At 41.3% G+C, this 16,432-nt stretch overlaps 1 protein-coding gene across 2 annotated transcripts; it reads left to right on the top strand.

Moving 5' to 3' along the window:
- The first annotated feature begins 8,306 nt into the window (after positions 1-8,306).
- Positions 8,307-15,372, top strand: tapbp.1 (TAP binding protein (tapasin), tandem duplicate 1). Of its 2 annotated transcripts, none has more exons than XM_017708476.2 (8): positions 8,307-8,496; positions 8,853-9,041; positions 9,651-9,899; positions 10,201-10,560; positions 12,551-12,874; positions 13,246-13,347; positions 14,456-14,484; positions 14,630-15,372. In XM_017708476.2, exons 1-8 carry the CDS (start codon positions 8,436-8,438, stop codon positions 14,639-14,641), a joined length of 1,326 nt encoding a protein of 441 aa, XP_017563965.1. In that variant the 5' UTR covers positions 8,307-8,435; the 3' UTR covers positions 14,642-15,372. The 2 variants fall into 2 exon arrangements, with proteins under 2 accessions (XP_017563965.1, XP_017563964.1); XM_017708475.2 differs by having other exon boundaries at positions 8,308-8,496; positions 14,453-14,484.
- The last annotated feature ends 1,060 nt before the right edge of the window (positions 15,373-16,432 follow it).

The raw sequence follows: 16,432 nt of genomic DNA, 5'->3' as shown, positions 1-16,432 counted from the left end.
GTGTTCTTCCCTCTTCTGAAAATACGTGTTCACCACAGCCATTTCCATTCTCTTTGCAACCATCTGACCTTCCGCATTTCTGTCTTTCACAGCATACATACCCAGCACCTCTTCATCCCCTCTGTTCTCTTCACCAACATGTCCATTGAAGTCTGCACCATCAATCTCTCCTCTCTAGGGACACCATCTACCACTTCATCCATCTTACTCCAAAATTCCTCTTTCTCCTCTAAATGACAACCAACCTGTGGTGCATATGAACTGACCACATTCAAAATCACACCATCAACCTCCAACTTCAGACTCATGATCCTGTCTGACACTCTCTTTACATCCAGAACACTTTCCCCAAGCTGTTCCTTTAGGATTATCCCTACTCCATTTCTCTTCCTCTCTACACCATGATAGAACAGTTTGAATCCACCTCCAATGTTCCTGGCCTTGCTTCCTTTCCATCTGGTCTCCTGAACACACAGAATATCTACTTTCCTTCTCTCCATCATGTCTGCAAGCTCTCTGCCTTTACCAGTCATTGTCCCCATGTTCAGAGTCCCAACTCTAACCTCCACACTCCTGCCTTTCCTTCTCTCTCGCTGCCTTCTAACCTGCCTTCCTCCTCTCCTCTTTGATGGTCTTCGACCTACAGTAGTCCAATTTCCACCGGCACTCTGCTGGTCAACAGCACCGGAGGCGGTCGTTGTTAAACCGGGCCTCAACCGATCCGGTATGGCAATCATATTTGTGATCCGCATGATAGTTTTGGCACAAGTTTTACACCGGATGCCCTTCCTGACGCAACCCTCACCATTTATCCGGGCTTGGGACCGGCACCAAAAGTACACAAAGTACAACCCTAATGGCTGGTTTATTGCAGTGAAACCACATGAGAGTTAAATCCATAAAATCCATAAACATCAATGACTACAAGGCTCAGCATTGATTTCTGCACAGCATTGAAGCCTACTGAAGGGCATAGCAATGGGCACAGTCCCAGCCAATAAAATGGAAATGGAATATTCATTAAGCCGCATTATTTTTTAAGCCAATGAAATTTTGTTTATTTTCTGTGAGTGATGTCACAGTATTATGGACAGTCAAAATCTTTATTTTCACTTTATTTTCTCAGCTGTCCAGTCACTGCTTAGCGAATATTGCTATCTGTCATTGCTTTAACCTTTGTTTGGTGTTGCGGGTCGGTGGGACCCATTTTCAATGTTTACCAAAAGAAAAAATGATATGATTTATTGTTACTTCAACCTCAGATTCCTTGGCCTTTGCTAATTTTCTGTGAAGAACATTTTCAATGGCTTCACACTGTACACACCCCAATACATTTAGATTACAAATGTGTCCGGGTAACCCTGTGGCGAATAAAAGTGAGAAGGTGCTGTGTCCCTTCACTCTGTTCTGCTCCTATATGGTCTGCTGTTAGTGTGTGTGTGTGTGTGTGTGTTTGTAAATGTGTGCATGTGTCTGAGGGTGGACAACATGGACAGGCTACTGACTGGTTACTGCTGCAAAAAGAGAACCCTATGGCCACTTGTCATATTTTAAACATCTTGTATTTTTATATAAATTGTTATGGCTGTATTAATAAATAAAAAATAATGCGGTGGGTTCACCAGACCAACTGAGTAATAAAAACATGAACACAGCAAAAGGGTTAAGCCTTCAGTTTAGTATCAGCACCTGTCATGTTCATAACCAAATCAGTAAAGACAAGTTCTTAGACTTCATAAATGCTGTGGTTTGGCCATAGACTTTACTGCTCATTATGTTTATCTCTGTATAAGACCCTACACTTCCCAGAGTGACTTTGATGTGCAGATGTACAGGTATTTCATACACACACATACTATAGGCTAAAATATGTCATTGCAATGATATATATGCGAGAGCTTATAAGGGTAATTAAAATTAAATTATTAAATTTAAATTAAAAATTGATTTTTCAAGTAATTTTTTTATTTAAGAAATATATAATTTGGAAAAATAACATTGATAGTTGTTGAAGTTGAACAAATTATTGTTCATCATAATCTTCTTATTATTATTCTGGGCTCCAAAAATATTTTTCATTTTTCATTTTCATTTTCCTGCAGTTTTTGAGCTCTAGCACCACAAATCTTTGCAAGATCATAGGACCTATTTAGCACACAGAGACTCACATTCTCACAGTCTAATGCACAGCAATAACAGCAGAAATAATGCATTTAAGGCAGCACTGAATTTAAGGTGGCAGTGACTTCAGGGTATCAGTAAGGTGGCGATGGATGTAAGGTATAAGTGTATTCAAGGTGGCAGTAAATTCAAAGTGGCAGTAAATTTTAGGTGGCAGTGAATTTAGGTGCCAGTGTCTTTAAGGTATCAGTAAATTTAAGGTGGCCGTGTACATAGGGCATGGGTAAATTTAAAGTGGCAATGTATTTAAGATGCAAGTAATTTTAAGGTGGCAGTCAAATTAATATGGCAGTAAATTTAAGTGATGATTACATTTAAGGTAGCAAAAATTTAAGGTAGCAGTTTAAGATAGCAACACCTAGCAAAACATTACCATCCACACTGGATACCGTAGCAACCGAATCTAAACAACATCTATACAACTCTTTACCACCCATCGACAGTCTTCCAACATTTTAACGTATTTAGCTGGCCTTTTAAAGCCAACTTAAAGTACCTGCACAAACTTTTCCTTATAATAATAATAATAATAATTTTAAGTTTATAATAATAATAATAATAATAATTTTAAGTTTAAGTTAATAATAATAATAATAATAATAATTATTATTATTATTATTATTATTGTTGTTGTTGTTGTTGTTGTTGGAAAAGCCAACTTGCTGTTCCTCATAAACTTATTCTTTTTATTATTGTTCTATGCTGAAAAAATTAAATGTTTCTCATCCCACAGTTTTCGAGTTAGGACCACGAAAGTTTTGAGGACTGCAGCACCTATTCAAGGTTGAAAGTACAACGTTGAAACAACATTGCCATACCAGCGTTGATTCACTTTTCAAAATCAACACCAAATCCAATGTTGATTCAACCATAACATTTAACGTTGATTCAATGTTGATTCAGCATTGAAATGCCAGCTGGGTATGTCCAATTAGGTTGCTTGTGCTTGTCTAAGTGATCCAATACACGGTTTTCATAAAACTGTCGTTAAAGGCGGTATTCATGTAGGAAATGAATGGCAGAACATTGGGAACATTCAGTCGAACGGCCACAAGTGATGTCACAGTACCCATTTCTCACACAGACAATCAGACACAGTACACACCTCTCACACAGACACAGTACCCATCTCTCACACAATCAGACACAGTACACACCTCTCACTCAGACACAGTACCCATCTCTCACACAGACATTTGGACACAGTACACACCTCTCACTCAGACACAGTACCCATCTCTCACACAGACAATCAGACACAGTACACACCTCTCACTCAGACACAGTAGCCATCTCTCACACAGATAATCAGACACAGTACACACCTCTCACACAGACACAACACCCATCTCTCACACAGACACTCAGACACAGTACACACCTCTCAATCAGACACAGTACACACCTCTCACACAAACACTCAGACACAGTACACATCTCTCACACAGAGACTCAGACACAGTACACACCTCTCACACAGACACTCAGACACAGTACACACCTCTCACACAGACACAACACCCATCTCTCACACAGGCACTCAGACACAGTACACACCTCTCACTCAGACACAGTACCCATCTCTCACACAGACAATCAGACACAGTACACACCTCTCACACAGACGCTCAGACACAACACCCATCTCTCATACAGACACTCAGACACAGTACACACCTCTCACACAGACTCTCAGACACAGTACACACCTCTCACTCAGACACAGTACCCATCTCTCACACAGACAATCAGACACAGTACACACCTCTCACACAGACGCTCAGACACAACACCCATCTCTCATACAGACACTCAGACACAGTACACACCTCTCACACAGACGCTCAGACACAACACCCATCTCTCATACAGACTCTCAGACACAGTACACACCTCTCACTCAGACACAGTACCCATCTCTCACACAGACGCTCAGACACAGTACACACCCCTCACACAGACAATCAGACACAGTACACACCTCTCACACAGACAATCAGACACAGTACACACCTCTCACTCAGACACAGTACCCATCTCTCACACAGACACTCAGACACAGTACACACCCCTCACTCAGACACAGTACACACCTCTCACACAGACACTCAGACACAGTACCCATCTCTCACACAGAAAATCAGACACAGTACACACCCCTCACTCAGACACAGTACACACCTCTCACACAGACACTCAGACACAGTACCCATCTCTCACACAGACACTCAGACACAGTACACACCCCTCACTCAGACACAGTACACACCTCTCACACAGACACTCAGACACAGTACACACCTCTCACACAGACACTCAGACACAGTACACACACCTCTCACACAGACACTCAGACACAGTACACACCTCTCACAGACACTCAGACACAGTACACACCTCTCACACAGACACTCAGACACAGTACACACCTCTCACACAGACACTCAGACACAGTACACACCTCTCACACAGACACTCAGACACAGTACACACACCTCTCACACAGACACTCAGACACAGTACACACCTCTTACACAGACACTCATACACAGTACACACCTCTCACAGACACTCAGACACAGTACACACCTCTCACACAGACACTCAGACACAGTACACACCTCTTACACAGACACTCAGACACAGTACACACCTCTCACTCAGACACAGTACACACCTCTCACAGACACTTAGACACAGTACACACACCTCTCACACAGACACTCAGACACAGTACACACCTCTCACAGACACTCAGACACAGTACACACCTCTCACACAGACACTCAGACACAGTACACACCTCTTACACAGACACTCAGACACAGTACACATCTTTCACTCAGACACAGTACACACCTCTCACAGACACTCAGACACAGTACACACCTCTTACACAGACACTCAGACACAGTACACACCTCTCACAGACACTCAGACACAGTACACACCTCTCACACAGACACTCAGACACAGTACACACCTCTTACACAGACACTCAGGCACAGTACACACCTCTCACACAGACACTCAGACACAGTACACACCTCTCACAGACACTCAGACACAGTACACACCTCTCACACAGACACTCAGACACAGTACACACCTCTTACACAGACACTCAGACACAGTACACACCTCTCACTCAGACACAGTACACACCTCTCACAGACACTCAGACACAGTACACACACCTCTCACACAGACACTCAGACACAGTACACACCTCTCACAGACACTCAGACACAGTACACACCTCTCACACAGACACTCAGACACAGTACACACCTCTCACACAGACACTCAGACACAGTACACACCTTTCACTCAGACACAGTACACACCTCTCACAGACACTCAGACACAGTACACACCTCTCACAGACAATCAGACACAGTACACACCTCTCACAGACACTCAGACACAGTACCCATCTCTCACACAGACACTCAGACACAGTACACACCTCTCACTCAGACACAGTACCCATCTCTCACACAGAAACTCAGACACAGTACACACCTCTCACACAGACACAGTACACACCTCTCACTCAGACACAGTAGCCATCTCTCACACAGACAGACACAGTACACACCTCTCACTCAGACACAGTACACACCTCTCACTCAGACACAGTACACACCTCTCACTCAGACACAGTACCCATCTCTCACACAGACAATCAGACACAGTACACACCTCTCACACAGACACAACACCCATCTCTCACATAGACACTCAGACACAGTACACACCTCTCACTCAGAGACTCAGACACAGTACACACCTCTCACTCAGACACAGTACCCATCTCTCACACAGACAATCAGACACAGTACACACCTCTCACACAGACGCTCAGACACAACACCCATCTCTCACACAGACACTCAGACACAGTACACACCTCTCACACAGACTCTCAGACACAGTACACACCTCTCACTCAGACGCTCTGACACAGTACCCATCTCTCACACAGACAATCAGACACAGTACACACCTCTCACACAGACACAGTACCCACCTCTCACTCAGACACAGTACCCATCTCTCACACAGATGCTCAGACACAGTACCCATCTCTCACACAGACACTCAGACACAGTACTCACCTCTCACTCAGACACAGTACCCATCTCTCACACAGACAATCAGACACAGTACACACCTCTCACTCAGACACAGTACACACCTCTCACTCAGACACAGTACCCATCTCTCACACAGATGCTCAGACACAGTACCCATCTCTCACACAGACAATCAGACACAGTACACACCTCTCACTCAGACACAGTACACACCTCTCACACAGACACTCAGACACAGTACACACCTCTCACACAGACACTCGGACACAGTACACACCTCTCACTCAGACACAGTACCCATCTCTCACACAGATGCTCAGACACAGTATCCATCTCTCACACAGACACTCAGACACAGTACACACCTCTCACACAGACACTCAGACACAGTACACACCTCTCACTCAGACACAGTACCCATCTCTCACACAGGCGCTCAGACACAGTACACACCTCTCACACAGACGCTAGGACACAATACCCATGTCTCACACAGTCGCTCGGACACAGAACCCATCTCTCACACAGACGCTCGGACACAGTACCGATCTCTCACACAGACGCTCGGGCACAGTACCCATGTCTCACACAGACGCTCGGACACAGTACCCATCTCTCACACAGACACTCGGACACAGTACACACAGCCTCACGCACTGACAGCCTAATGCACAGTAACAACAGCCCAAACTGGACACAGACTTAGAGAGAAATCATGGCTGTGTCTGAAACATAATAAACTCTTCCTACTCATACATTATTCTGTATAAGTAATCACCATGCCCGAACCTAAAGCTTGTATAAAAGTTTCAAGTCTATTTGTCATTTGCCCTCTTGCATTGAAATACTTGTGACAACGCTCAGGTAATCACTCTACAGAAAGTAAATTAAATAAAAATACAAGAAAATAAAAATGAAATACATTAAATATACACAAAATATAGAGACAGGAGGGACCTATGTAAGGAGAAAAAGTCATATCTGATATGTACAAGTATATTTATATTAAACAATATCTGTGGATTTTCTGTATTCTGTAGGATAATCTGTGAAGAATATATACATTTTAAAGTGGCTTAAGTGACTCAGTGTTATTGTTATTTAAAGTGATTTAGTGTTGAAGTGTTATTGTGCATATCAGTGATATGATATGATAATAATACTGACAGAGTGTCTGGGTGAAATGGTAGTTGGGAAAGGACCCACAGCTTCACAGCTTGCTCAGAGGCCTGACAGCCTGTGGGTAGAAACTGTTCATTAGCCGGGTTGTTCTAGCCTGGATGCTGCAGAATCTCCTGCCTGATGGCAGGGTGGTGAACAGGCCGTGTGCTGGGTGGCTTCTGTCTGACCGGATCTTTCTGGATGGTAGTTTGCTGCCTGTGATGGCTTCTGCCGTCCTCAAAACTCCTGTAAGGGCCTTGCGGTCACAGGCAGTGCAGCTGCTGTCTGAGACAGTGATGCAGCCCGTGAGGATGCTCTCTATGGGGCATCTGTAGAAGCTGGTGAGGATCTGAGGATGCAGACCAAACAATTGTGCAGATCTCACAATAGTGTTAGTGTGGAGGGACCAGGTGAGGTCATCAGTGAGGTGCACATCGAATGCTGCCTGCAGGGGTTCCTCCATATGTTGAAGGCAGCGTATAATTTGCTGCCTTACATATTCCAAAGTCGTCTGTGTACACGCCGAGCAGAAAAAAACAGAAGAAAACACCAGCTTTGACACAGAGGACAACGCAGGCAGCAAGGCTCAGAGACAGCTGCCTTCAGTTTTGGACACAACCCTCCTGACTGAAGAAAGGATTTAAATAAAGTTGTTTCGCCCTCTAGTGGCGACATTGTGAACATATCCAAAGTACACAGAAACCTTGGATTTTTCCTTTTAATTAGCGGCCTCTTGGATCCCGATCAACTGAATTTGCCCGCAAAAATTATCCCTGCACTTCGTGACTCGTTGGGTTTTAACCATAATCTCGCAAATTCAACCAGAGTCAGAGCTGGCCCCGGAGCAAATTCGCGCATGCGCAGTCCGCATTTTCCAAGTGAAACCGAAATGTAGTTCGTCTGGGTGTTTCGGGGAAGTCCGTGTGTGCTCGGTGTCTGTTGGTGACACCAAACCCGTACAAGCGGTCTGATTATTCATCGAGCGAAGAAAACATGTCTAACGTTTCGACAATTTACAAGATCTCTGTAATCGCCTTTGCATTGTTCGTCGGTGGTAAGTAGGCTACCAGCTACAGCAGCTCTAGCTTACTGTAGTCTTAGAGGCACTCGTCGCTATAAAAGCATAAAGTACAATCGCTTGCCCCTGTGGATTTTTAGTGTTGAAAGCATGTCTATAGACAGTCTAAAAACGTGCTAGGTGTTTCAGTAGGTGATGTAAAGCATGATTTTACACATGATTTGCCTTATAACCATAAAATAAACTACTTTTAAATTCTGACCTACCATGAGATTTCCAGTGTAAGCCTAACTTTCCGCCTTTCTAACCCGTTTTTGCTGTTGTCTACCTTTATAACATTTCACATATAAGTGATTGTGTGCTTTGAAGGCCATTTTGTCTCTTTGTAACAGCCTCTAGTTCAGGATGTTCGGTGTTGGAGTGCTGGTTTGTGCAGGAGAAGCCAGGCCGTGGAGGGGGCTTCTCCGCTGCAATGAGCCAAGAGAAGTCCATGATCTATGTCAGAACAGACCCAGATAGTCAGAAGACCCAACAGAAACCTCCATCAGATGTCGATCCCTCCAGGATTTACCACGTCATAGGTTAGTATTAACCTGTGTGAGCTTGCTGTAGAAGAACTACATGACAGACTCAATAAAAAGAAGAATGACAAATAATTTGGTGGTTTTACTAATTTAAACGTATTGTTTTTGTAGTAATTCTTTTGCAAGGCTTTGTTTAAACAGTGACCACTGAGTTTTTGTCATAGTCCAAATTGTAACCCGCATGATTTGACATTTTTCACTCCTAAGATACAGGAGTATATTAGTGTTCAAATATTATTTGTCTTAAACTCTAAGGACTACACTCCACACTTCAGTTACTCACTCTTAAAGTGTCCTCCACGAATATCGATGCCCCTGGTAAACGTGAGCAAAACAAGCTGCAAAAAACATTCTTTATTGTTTATCTTTTTGAACTTTCATTCAAAATATTAACAAAAATCTAACCTTCATGTGAAGTACAAGCCTGTTTCCAAAACATGTTGTGATGCTGGGCAAAATAGAAATAAAATAAAATGTAATGATCAAATGAATCAATTTGTCAAATGTGAGTGACTAGAACTAAATATAGATACCTGGGTTGTAGTGTTTCAGCATATGGTAACACTGTCCACCAATTTCACAGTAACTGTACTTTAAATCTCTCAGACCCTGCTGCCACTTTCTGCAGCCCTGCTCTCCAGCCGCCTGAAGGCTCTCTAACCAGACCTCAATGTGAGATAAACCCATTCACTCCTCAAGCATCTATGGTAAAATGGGCTGCAGCACTCACTGAGACAGCCCAGAGCCCCACCTACCTGGATGCTGATTGGTTTTCTGTAGCGGCACAGGGCCTTGATGGACAGCTAACACTGTCCAATGTGATGCGAGCATCATCTGCTTCTAGGGAACCAAGTGGTAAGGTGGTTTTGCATATTTTGCACAGGCTTGTTTGCACAAGGTTGAACAGAAAATAAGATCATGAACATTCTACTTATTCTTTGATGTATATTTTAAATTCTGTATGGCCCACTAATTTAGACTTTGCCTGACCTAGTTTATCAGGAGACACGTCATGTGTTAAATCAGTGAGAAATGTATTATTTTTTTCTGAATTAGCTGTTGAGCTGTGGAAAGGAAATGAGTAGACTAGCAGAATTTAAGACAAAGTTTAATCTCTCTCTCTCTCTCTCTCTCTTTCATCCTTTCTCTCGCTTAGTAATCCTCAGTGTCTCCAGTAAAACTGCCTCAATCCGTGCTAGACTTGGGCAGCCCGTTCTTTTAGATTGTGGGTTCTGGGTAGACCCATCCTCCCCACTTCATGGTTCTGGCTTTGCTGTGGAGTGGCGCTACCAGTTCCGGGGTGAAGGGAGGCTGGTTATAGCCTATGACGGCAAGACTGATCGCTTTGCTGACACGTTGGAGACAGGTGCCGATTTGGACATCACCTCCCTTTATAAGTCAGGAAACGCATCTCTGGTACTGGAAGAGGCTCAAGTAAGGCATTCTGGGACCTATATCTGCACCGTTTACCTACCACACCTTCTGGCTCAGGTGGCCATGGAACTGGAGATAGTTGGTATGTTTTTTGACATTTTGTTAGTGAGTATTAGGGGCATGTCTCAATAAATTGGATAAGATGTCTTTACACCTGATTATAAAGGGCCATAACATAGTTCAGTGTTTTTCCTGCTCCCACATGCCTGATTCAACTCATAACGGATCTAATAAAATGCCATCTTAGCTGTTATAGCAGAGAAAATGGCACAATGCTGGCTGTATCCAAGGTTCCATTCAAGTTAAAAGTAGTAACCATGTGTCCTCATAAACGAGAATGGATTGATCCACAGTAAAAATGTTGCCTCAACTGCACTGTATATCATACACACACTGGTGTTTTGTCTTAAAATATTATGTCTTAAACTCAAAGGACTACACTCCACACTTTAATTACTCACTATATAGAGTGTCCTCAAATATCAGTACCCATGGTAAACATGAGCAAAACAGGATGTAAAAAACATTCTTTATTGTTTATCTTTTTAATCTTTCATTCAAAATTTGAAGTAGAACCCTGTTTCCACAAAAGTTGTGATGCTGTGCAAAATGTAAATAACAATAAAATGCAATGATCAAATGGATCAATATGTCAAATGTTGAAAGTAGACATTTTATTGTTTTTTGAAAAATATATGGCCATTTTGAAGTTGATGCCAGCAACATGATCCAAAAAAGTTGTGAGGGACATATTTACCACTGTGTTCCATCACCTCTTCTTTTAACAACTCTCTAAGTGTTTGGGAACTGATGAGACCAGCTATATTGCTATACCAATTTAAATTTTTGCTTGATATGAGAATTCAGCTGCTCAACAGTTTGAGGTCATACAGAGATTTCTTCAGATTCTCTGAATCTTTTAATGATATGTAGTGTACATGATGAAATCCACAAGTTCTTTGCCATTTTACATTGAGGAACATTAATCTTGAATTATTGCTCTATTTACCTGCACATTCTTTCACAGAGTGGCAAACCCATTATCATCTTTACTTCTGAAAGACTCACTGGGATGCTCTTATACCCTGTGTTGGGGTTCAACACTCTGTGAAAGATTGGCATCAAATTTTACATTGGCACACACACATATATATATATATATGTGTGTGTGTGTGTGTGTGTGTATAACACAATAAAATTTCTCAGTTTCATCATTTGATATGTTCTCTTTGTACTAGTTTAAACTAATATATGGGGTTTAAATGATTTGCACATAATTGCATTCTGTTTGTATTTACATTTTGCACAGATCCCAACTTTCCCCAAGTTCCAGTAACGTTTGGCAAACTGAGGTGCTTGATTTTGTTGGCCCTTACAATCGAGGTTTTCTTCTGGCAACATCCACAAACAACTTGTGGATTTATAGGTGGTGTTAGATTGTGGTTTGGGAGATGCTTTGACCCCAAAACCTAACTAGTTTCAGCAAATTCCCAGCAATAATCCTTGGAGATTCTTTGTCCATTTGAACCATCCTTCTCACTACACTATAGGCATATGTCACTGTAGACTTACATCTGTTGCTTTAAACTTCTTAATAATTGCCCTGATGGTGGAAAGTGGTATCTTCAAGTGTAACCATTTCCTGATTTTGTGCAGCTCAACAATCTTTTGTCACACATCACTGCTGTATTTCCTGTTCTTTCTCACAGTGCTGGACTGCTGAGGGCATTTGACCTGTATTCTGTCTTATATATATATATTACCTAGTAAAACAGGAAGGCTGACAATTTAAGTGTTCCTAATCACTCAAGTGAACTTAAATGAGTGGGAATATATAAGTAGGAATGTACATTTCACTCTTAAGAATTTCTAGTCTTGCCAACAATTGTGGCACACACATTTAAGAAAAGTATTTATTGTGTAAATCAATATTTAGTTCTCTCTTTCTACCATAATAAAGATAACTTTTCAATATTAGTTTATTATAGTATTATATATTTATTATATTAGTATATTAATTTCAATATTATTCTTCATCTGGCTATGTCTTTGCCTCCCCTTTCTCCTCACAGAGCCTCCATCTCTTGCCATCTATCCGTCCCCCCTTCCCCTCTCTGCACCTGGGCAAGTGGTGTCAGTTCACTGTGAGGCTTCTGGATTTTCGCCTCTTTCTCTGAACCTGGGCTGGGAATTCACGGGAGCTGATGGTAAAAGGCGATCCCTTGGACAAGGCAGTGTGACAGGTCACAGGCAGGCCACTGATGGTACCTACAGCCAGAGCACTCGTCTAGAGCTGTCTTCCACCAAGCTGGGTCTTGGCCGTGGTGGTGAGGTCACCTGCGTGGCCAATCACCAAGGAGGATCTAGACGCGCTAGTGTGACACTGAACATCATTGGTGGGTTATCTGATGAGTGCCTTCGTGCTAATCATGATGTTATTGCTGGGTGGAAAAAGGCAACATTATGTTATTGCGGTATCACGATCTGTTAGCAAAGGATGTGGAGATGCAGGGGCTGTGAAGATGGGGTGGTGTGATTGGGTGTTTATATATATTTATATATATATATATATATATACCATATATATTGGGTGTTTATATATATGTGTGTGTGTATATATATATATATATATATATATATATATATATATATATATATAGTTTTTTTTTTTTTAAAATATTATACAGTATCTGCCAGACACAAGACGTTTTAATGACCTTCTTAATTACAGATTTCTTTAAAAATGTATTCTGTCTTTGTTTTTCAGGCGTCAGTGCTCCTTCCATAGAGGACTCCATGGCAATGGTTGCTGTGGCACTTGTTCTGTATGGTGTGATAAAGGTTTTTTTCTGGACCTTCAAATCTACAGGTAAGCTACACTTTACTGTGTGTTTATTAGGCTGCAAATTGAATTTAAATTTGAAAGTGGTAAACAGGAAAAACTTTAGCTTGATACAGGATACTGCAACATTTTAAACATTGTGAATTATTGGGAATCTGGATTTGTCAGTTTATTAGCTTACAAATGCAAAGAACTCAGCATTGTTGAACTGTTTTGATAAAACAAATCATTACTAAAACCTCTGAATTTAGAACCATTTGTCTCTGTGTTTGCACACTGTGGAATTAGACCTCCTCATTTAACCCATCCGTGCAGGGAAACACCCACATACATGCACACTAGTGAGCACACCCACTAGGGGGCAGAAAGCACATTTGCCTGGAGTGGTGGGCAGCCCTATCCATGGCGCCCTGTTGTCCTGTGACAATGATCAAAAGTACAGGGGTAAATCAATAAATAAGAGTTGACATGCTTTTTCTTTCAAAGATTTAAAGAAATATCACAATAAAATTTTGTTTGTTGTTTATTAAAGGAGACTATGTACCATTATTATGTAAAGATGTATACAAATGTTTCAGTGTCCCTGCTCAAATTGCTGGTTTTGCACATTATCTAAGTGAAAAAGTGCATATTCTCTGCACTTCTGCACGTTTTGATGCATAATTTGCTTAATGTAGTATACTGGGGAAAAATTTTGATTTATAGAGTTATAGCTTAGAAATAACTCTAAGAAAATCATTAAAACGTCATTTGACCGGGGGTTTTCAAACTGCTGCATACAAGTGTAAGTTCCTGTCCCTTGTCCTGCACATTTTCTCCTTGTGCCATCACACCCACGTCTACTCAGGATAGGCTTGTTAATTAATTTATTCTTTGGCTCAGGTGTTTTGGGAACATGGAAAACACTAAAATGTGAAGGCAGGAGATACTCTAGTACCAGGATTGGGAACCACTGACATAGATAAGGATGAATCCATATTTTAGGGGCTTTGATGTAGAAATCCAGATTATTCCAGACGGCATGCAAATTTTTTTTCACACTCATTCGTTGCACTGCAATACACAATCTTTCTAAGTACTGTGTGAACTATGTAAAGTTAATTTTACATTTTTATTTGTGTGCCCATTTCAGTAGAAACCAACAAATCAGATCCAAACGATAAGGTAATTTGTTTCCTTTACACAAAATTTATAAAAAACTGCATAATCCATTTGTTTATTCCAAGTCCAGCAAAATTCATGTACCATTTATGACTATCATATATGCAGGAAAATATTTGTGCTTACTTTTTTCTTTTTGACTTTTTAGAAGGACAAATAATCATGATGCTCAAAATTCCTGGACATCCTGATCTGCAGATACTGAATCCTTACACAAAATTATTGTCATATTCTGTATTTTTCCCTAAATGCTGTTACAGCCTCCTGTTCTGTCTTAGATCTACAGTGCCTGAAGCTCCTTTTAAATCACTATTAAAGCACAATTTGCAATATTTTCCAATTTTGTAGGATTTACAGTTGTAAGCGGCTAGGTCTACGTTTCATTAACCACTGCTGTTTTAAGTGTGTTTTCTTCATTGCATTTGCTTCAGTTGCTGTCCTGTTTACTGTTTGGTGTTTCTTTATGACATTTAAATACTTATACATAGAAATTCTGTTTTCCCATTAGTTCAATTTTAATTTGCTTTAATTTAATTAGAATTTTTATGGTTCAGGGTTGTAAAGTACATTGAGCTGTTCCGGGTCTAACTGCTGTGTAAATAATGGTACTGTTCTAGGATTATTTACTATCTTTTCTTTCATCTGCTCAGCAAAACCCTCATGATTGTACACATTCTAATTTGACTTGCATTTACCTGTTCATTTGGTTTGAAATGTATGTGGATGTGTTCTATTCTTAACGAAAGCAAATCTGGTTGTAATGCACAAATTCAAAATAAAAATATATGTACATATTTGTGTTAGTCTTTAATGCTTTTGTGTTATGTACAACCCCAATTCCAATGAAGTTGGCACGTTGTGTAAAACATAAATAAAAACAGAATACGATGATTTGCAAGTCGTTTTCAGTTTTATTCAATTCAATACACTACAAATTCAAGATATTTAATGTTCAAACAGATAAACTTTGTTGTTTTTTGCAAATATTCACTCTGAATTTGATTCCTGCAACACGTTCCAAAGAAGCTGGGGCAACAAAAGACTGGGAAAGTTGAGGAATGCTCAAAAAACTCCTGTTTGGAACATTCCACAGGTGAACAGGTTCATTGGAAACAGGTGAGTGTCATGATTGGGTATAAAGGGAGCATCCCTGGAAGGCTCAATCTTTCACAAGCAAGGATGAGGTGAGGTTCACCACTTTGTGAACAACTGCGTGAGCAAATAGTCCAACAGTTTTAAGAACGTTTCTCAATGTGCAATTGCAAGGAATTTAGGGATTTCATCATCTACAGTCCATAATATGAACAAAATCTCAGCAAGTAAGCGGCAAGGCAGAAAACCAACATTGAATGCCCGTGACCTTCGATCCCTCAGGCAGCACTGCATTAAAAACCGACATCATTCTGTAACGGATATTACCACATGGGCTCAGGAACACTTCAGAAAACCACTGTCAGTGAATGCAGTTCGTCGCTCCATCTACAAGTGCAAGTTAAAACTGTCACTGTCAGCGAAAGCCATATATCAACAACACCCAGAAATGCCGTCGGCTTCTCTGGGCCCGAGCTCATCTGAGATGGATTGACGCAAAGTGGAAAAGTGTCCTGTGGTCTGACGAGTCCACAACTGTTTTGGAAAATCATGGTCGTGTCCTCCGGGCCAAAGAGGAAAAGGACTGTCCGGATTGTTAACAGTGCAAAGTTCAAAAGCCAGCATCTCTGATGGTGTGGGGGTGTGTTAGTGCCCATGGCAGGGGTAACTTGCACTTCTGTGAAGGCACCATTAATGCTGAAAGGTACATGCAGGTTTTGGAGCAACATATGCTGCCATCCAAGCAACGTCTTTTTCAGGGACGTCCTGCTTATTTGAGCAAGACAATGCCAAGCCACATTCTGCACGTGTTACAACAGCGTGGCTTCATAGTAAAAGAGTGCAGGTACTAGACTGGCCT

This window comes from Pygocentrus nattereri, chromosome 1 (assembly GCF_015220715.1).
Source record: "Pygocentrus nattereri isolate fPygNat1 chromosome 1, fPygNat1.pri, whole genome shotgun sequence".
Classification (NCBI taxonomy): domain Eukaryota; kingdom Metazoa; phylum Chordata; class Actinopteri; order Characiformes; family Serrasalmidae; genus Pygocentrus; species Pygocentrus nattereri.
Note: the sequence above shows the minus strand (reverse complement) of the source record. Positions and strands in the feature narration are given on the sequence as shown.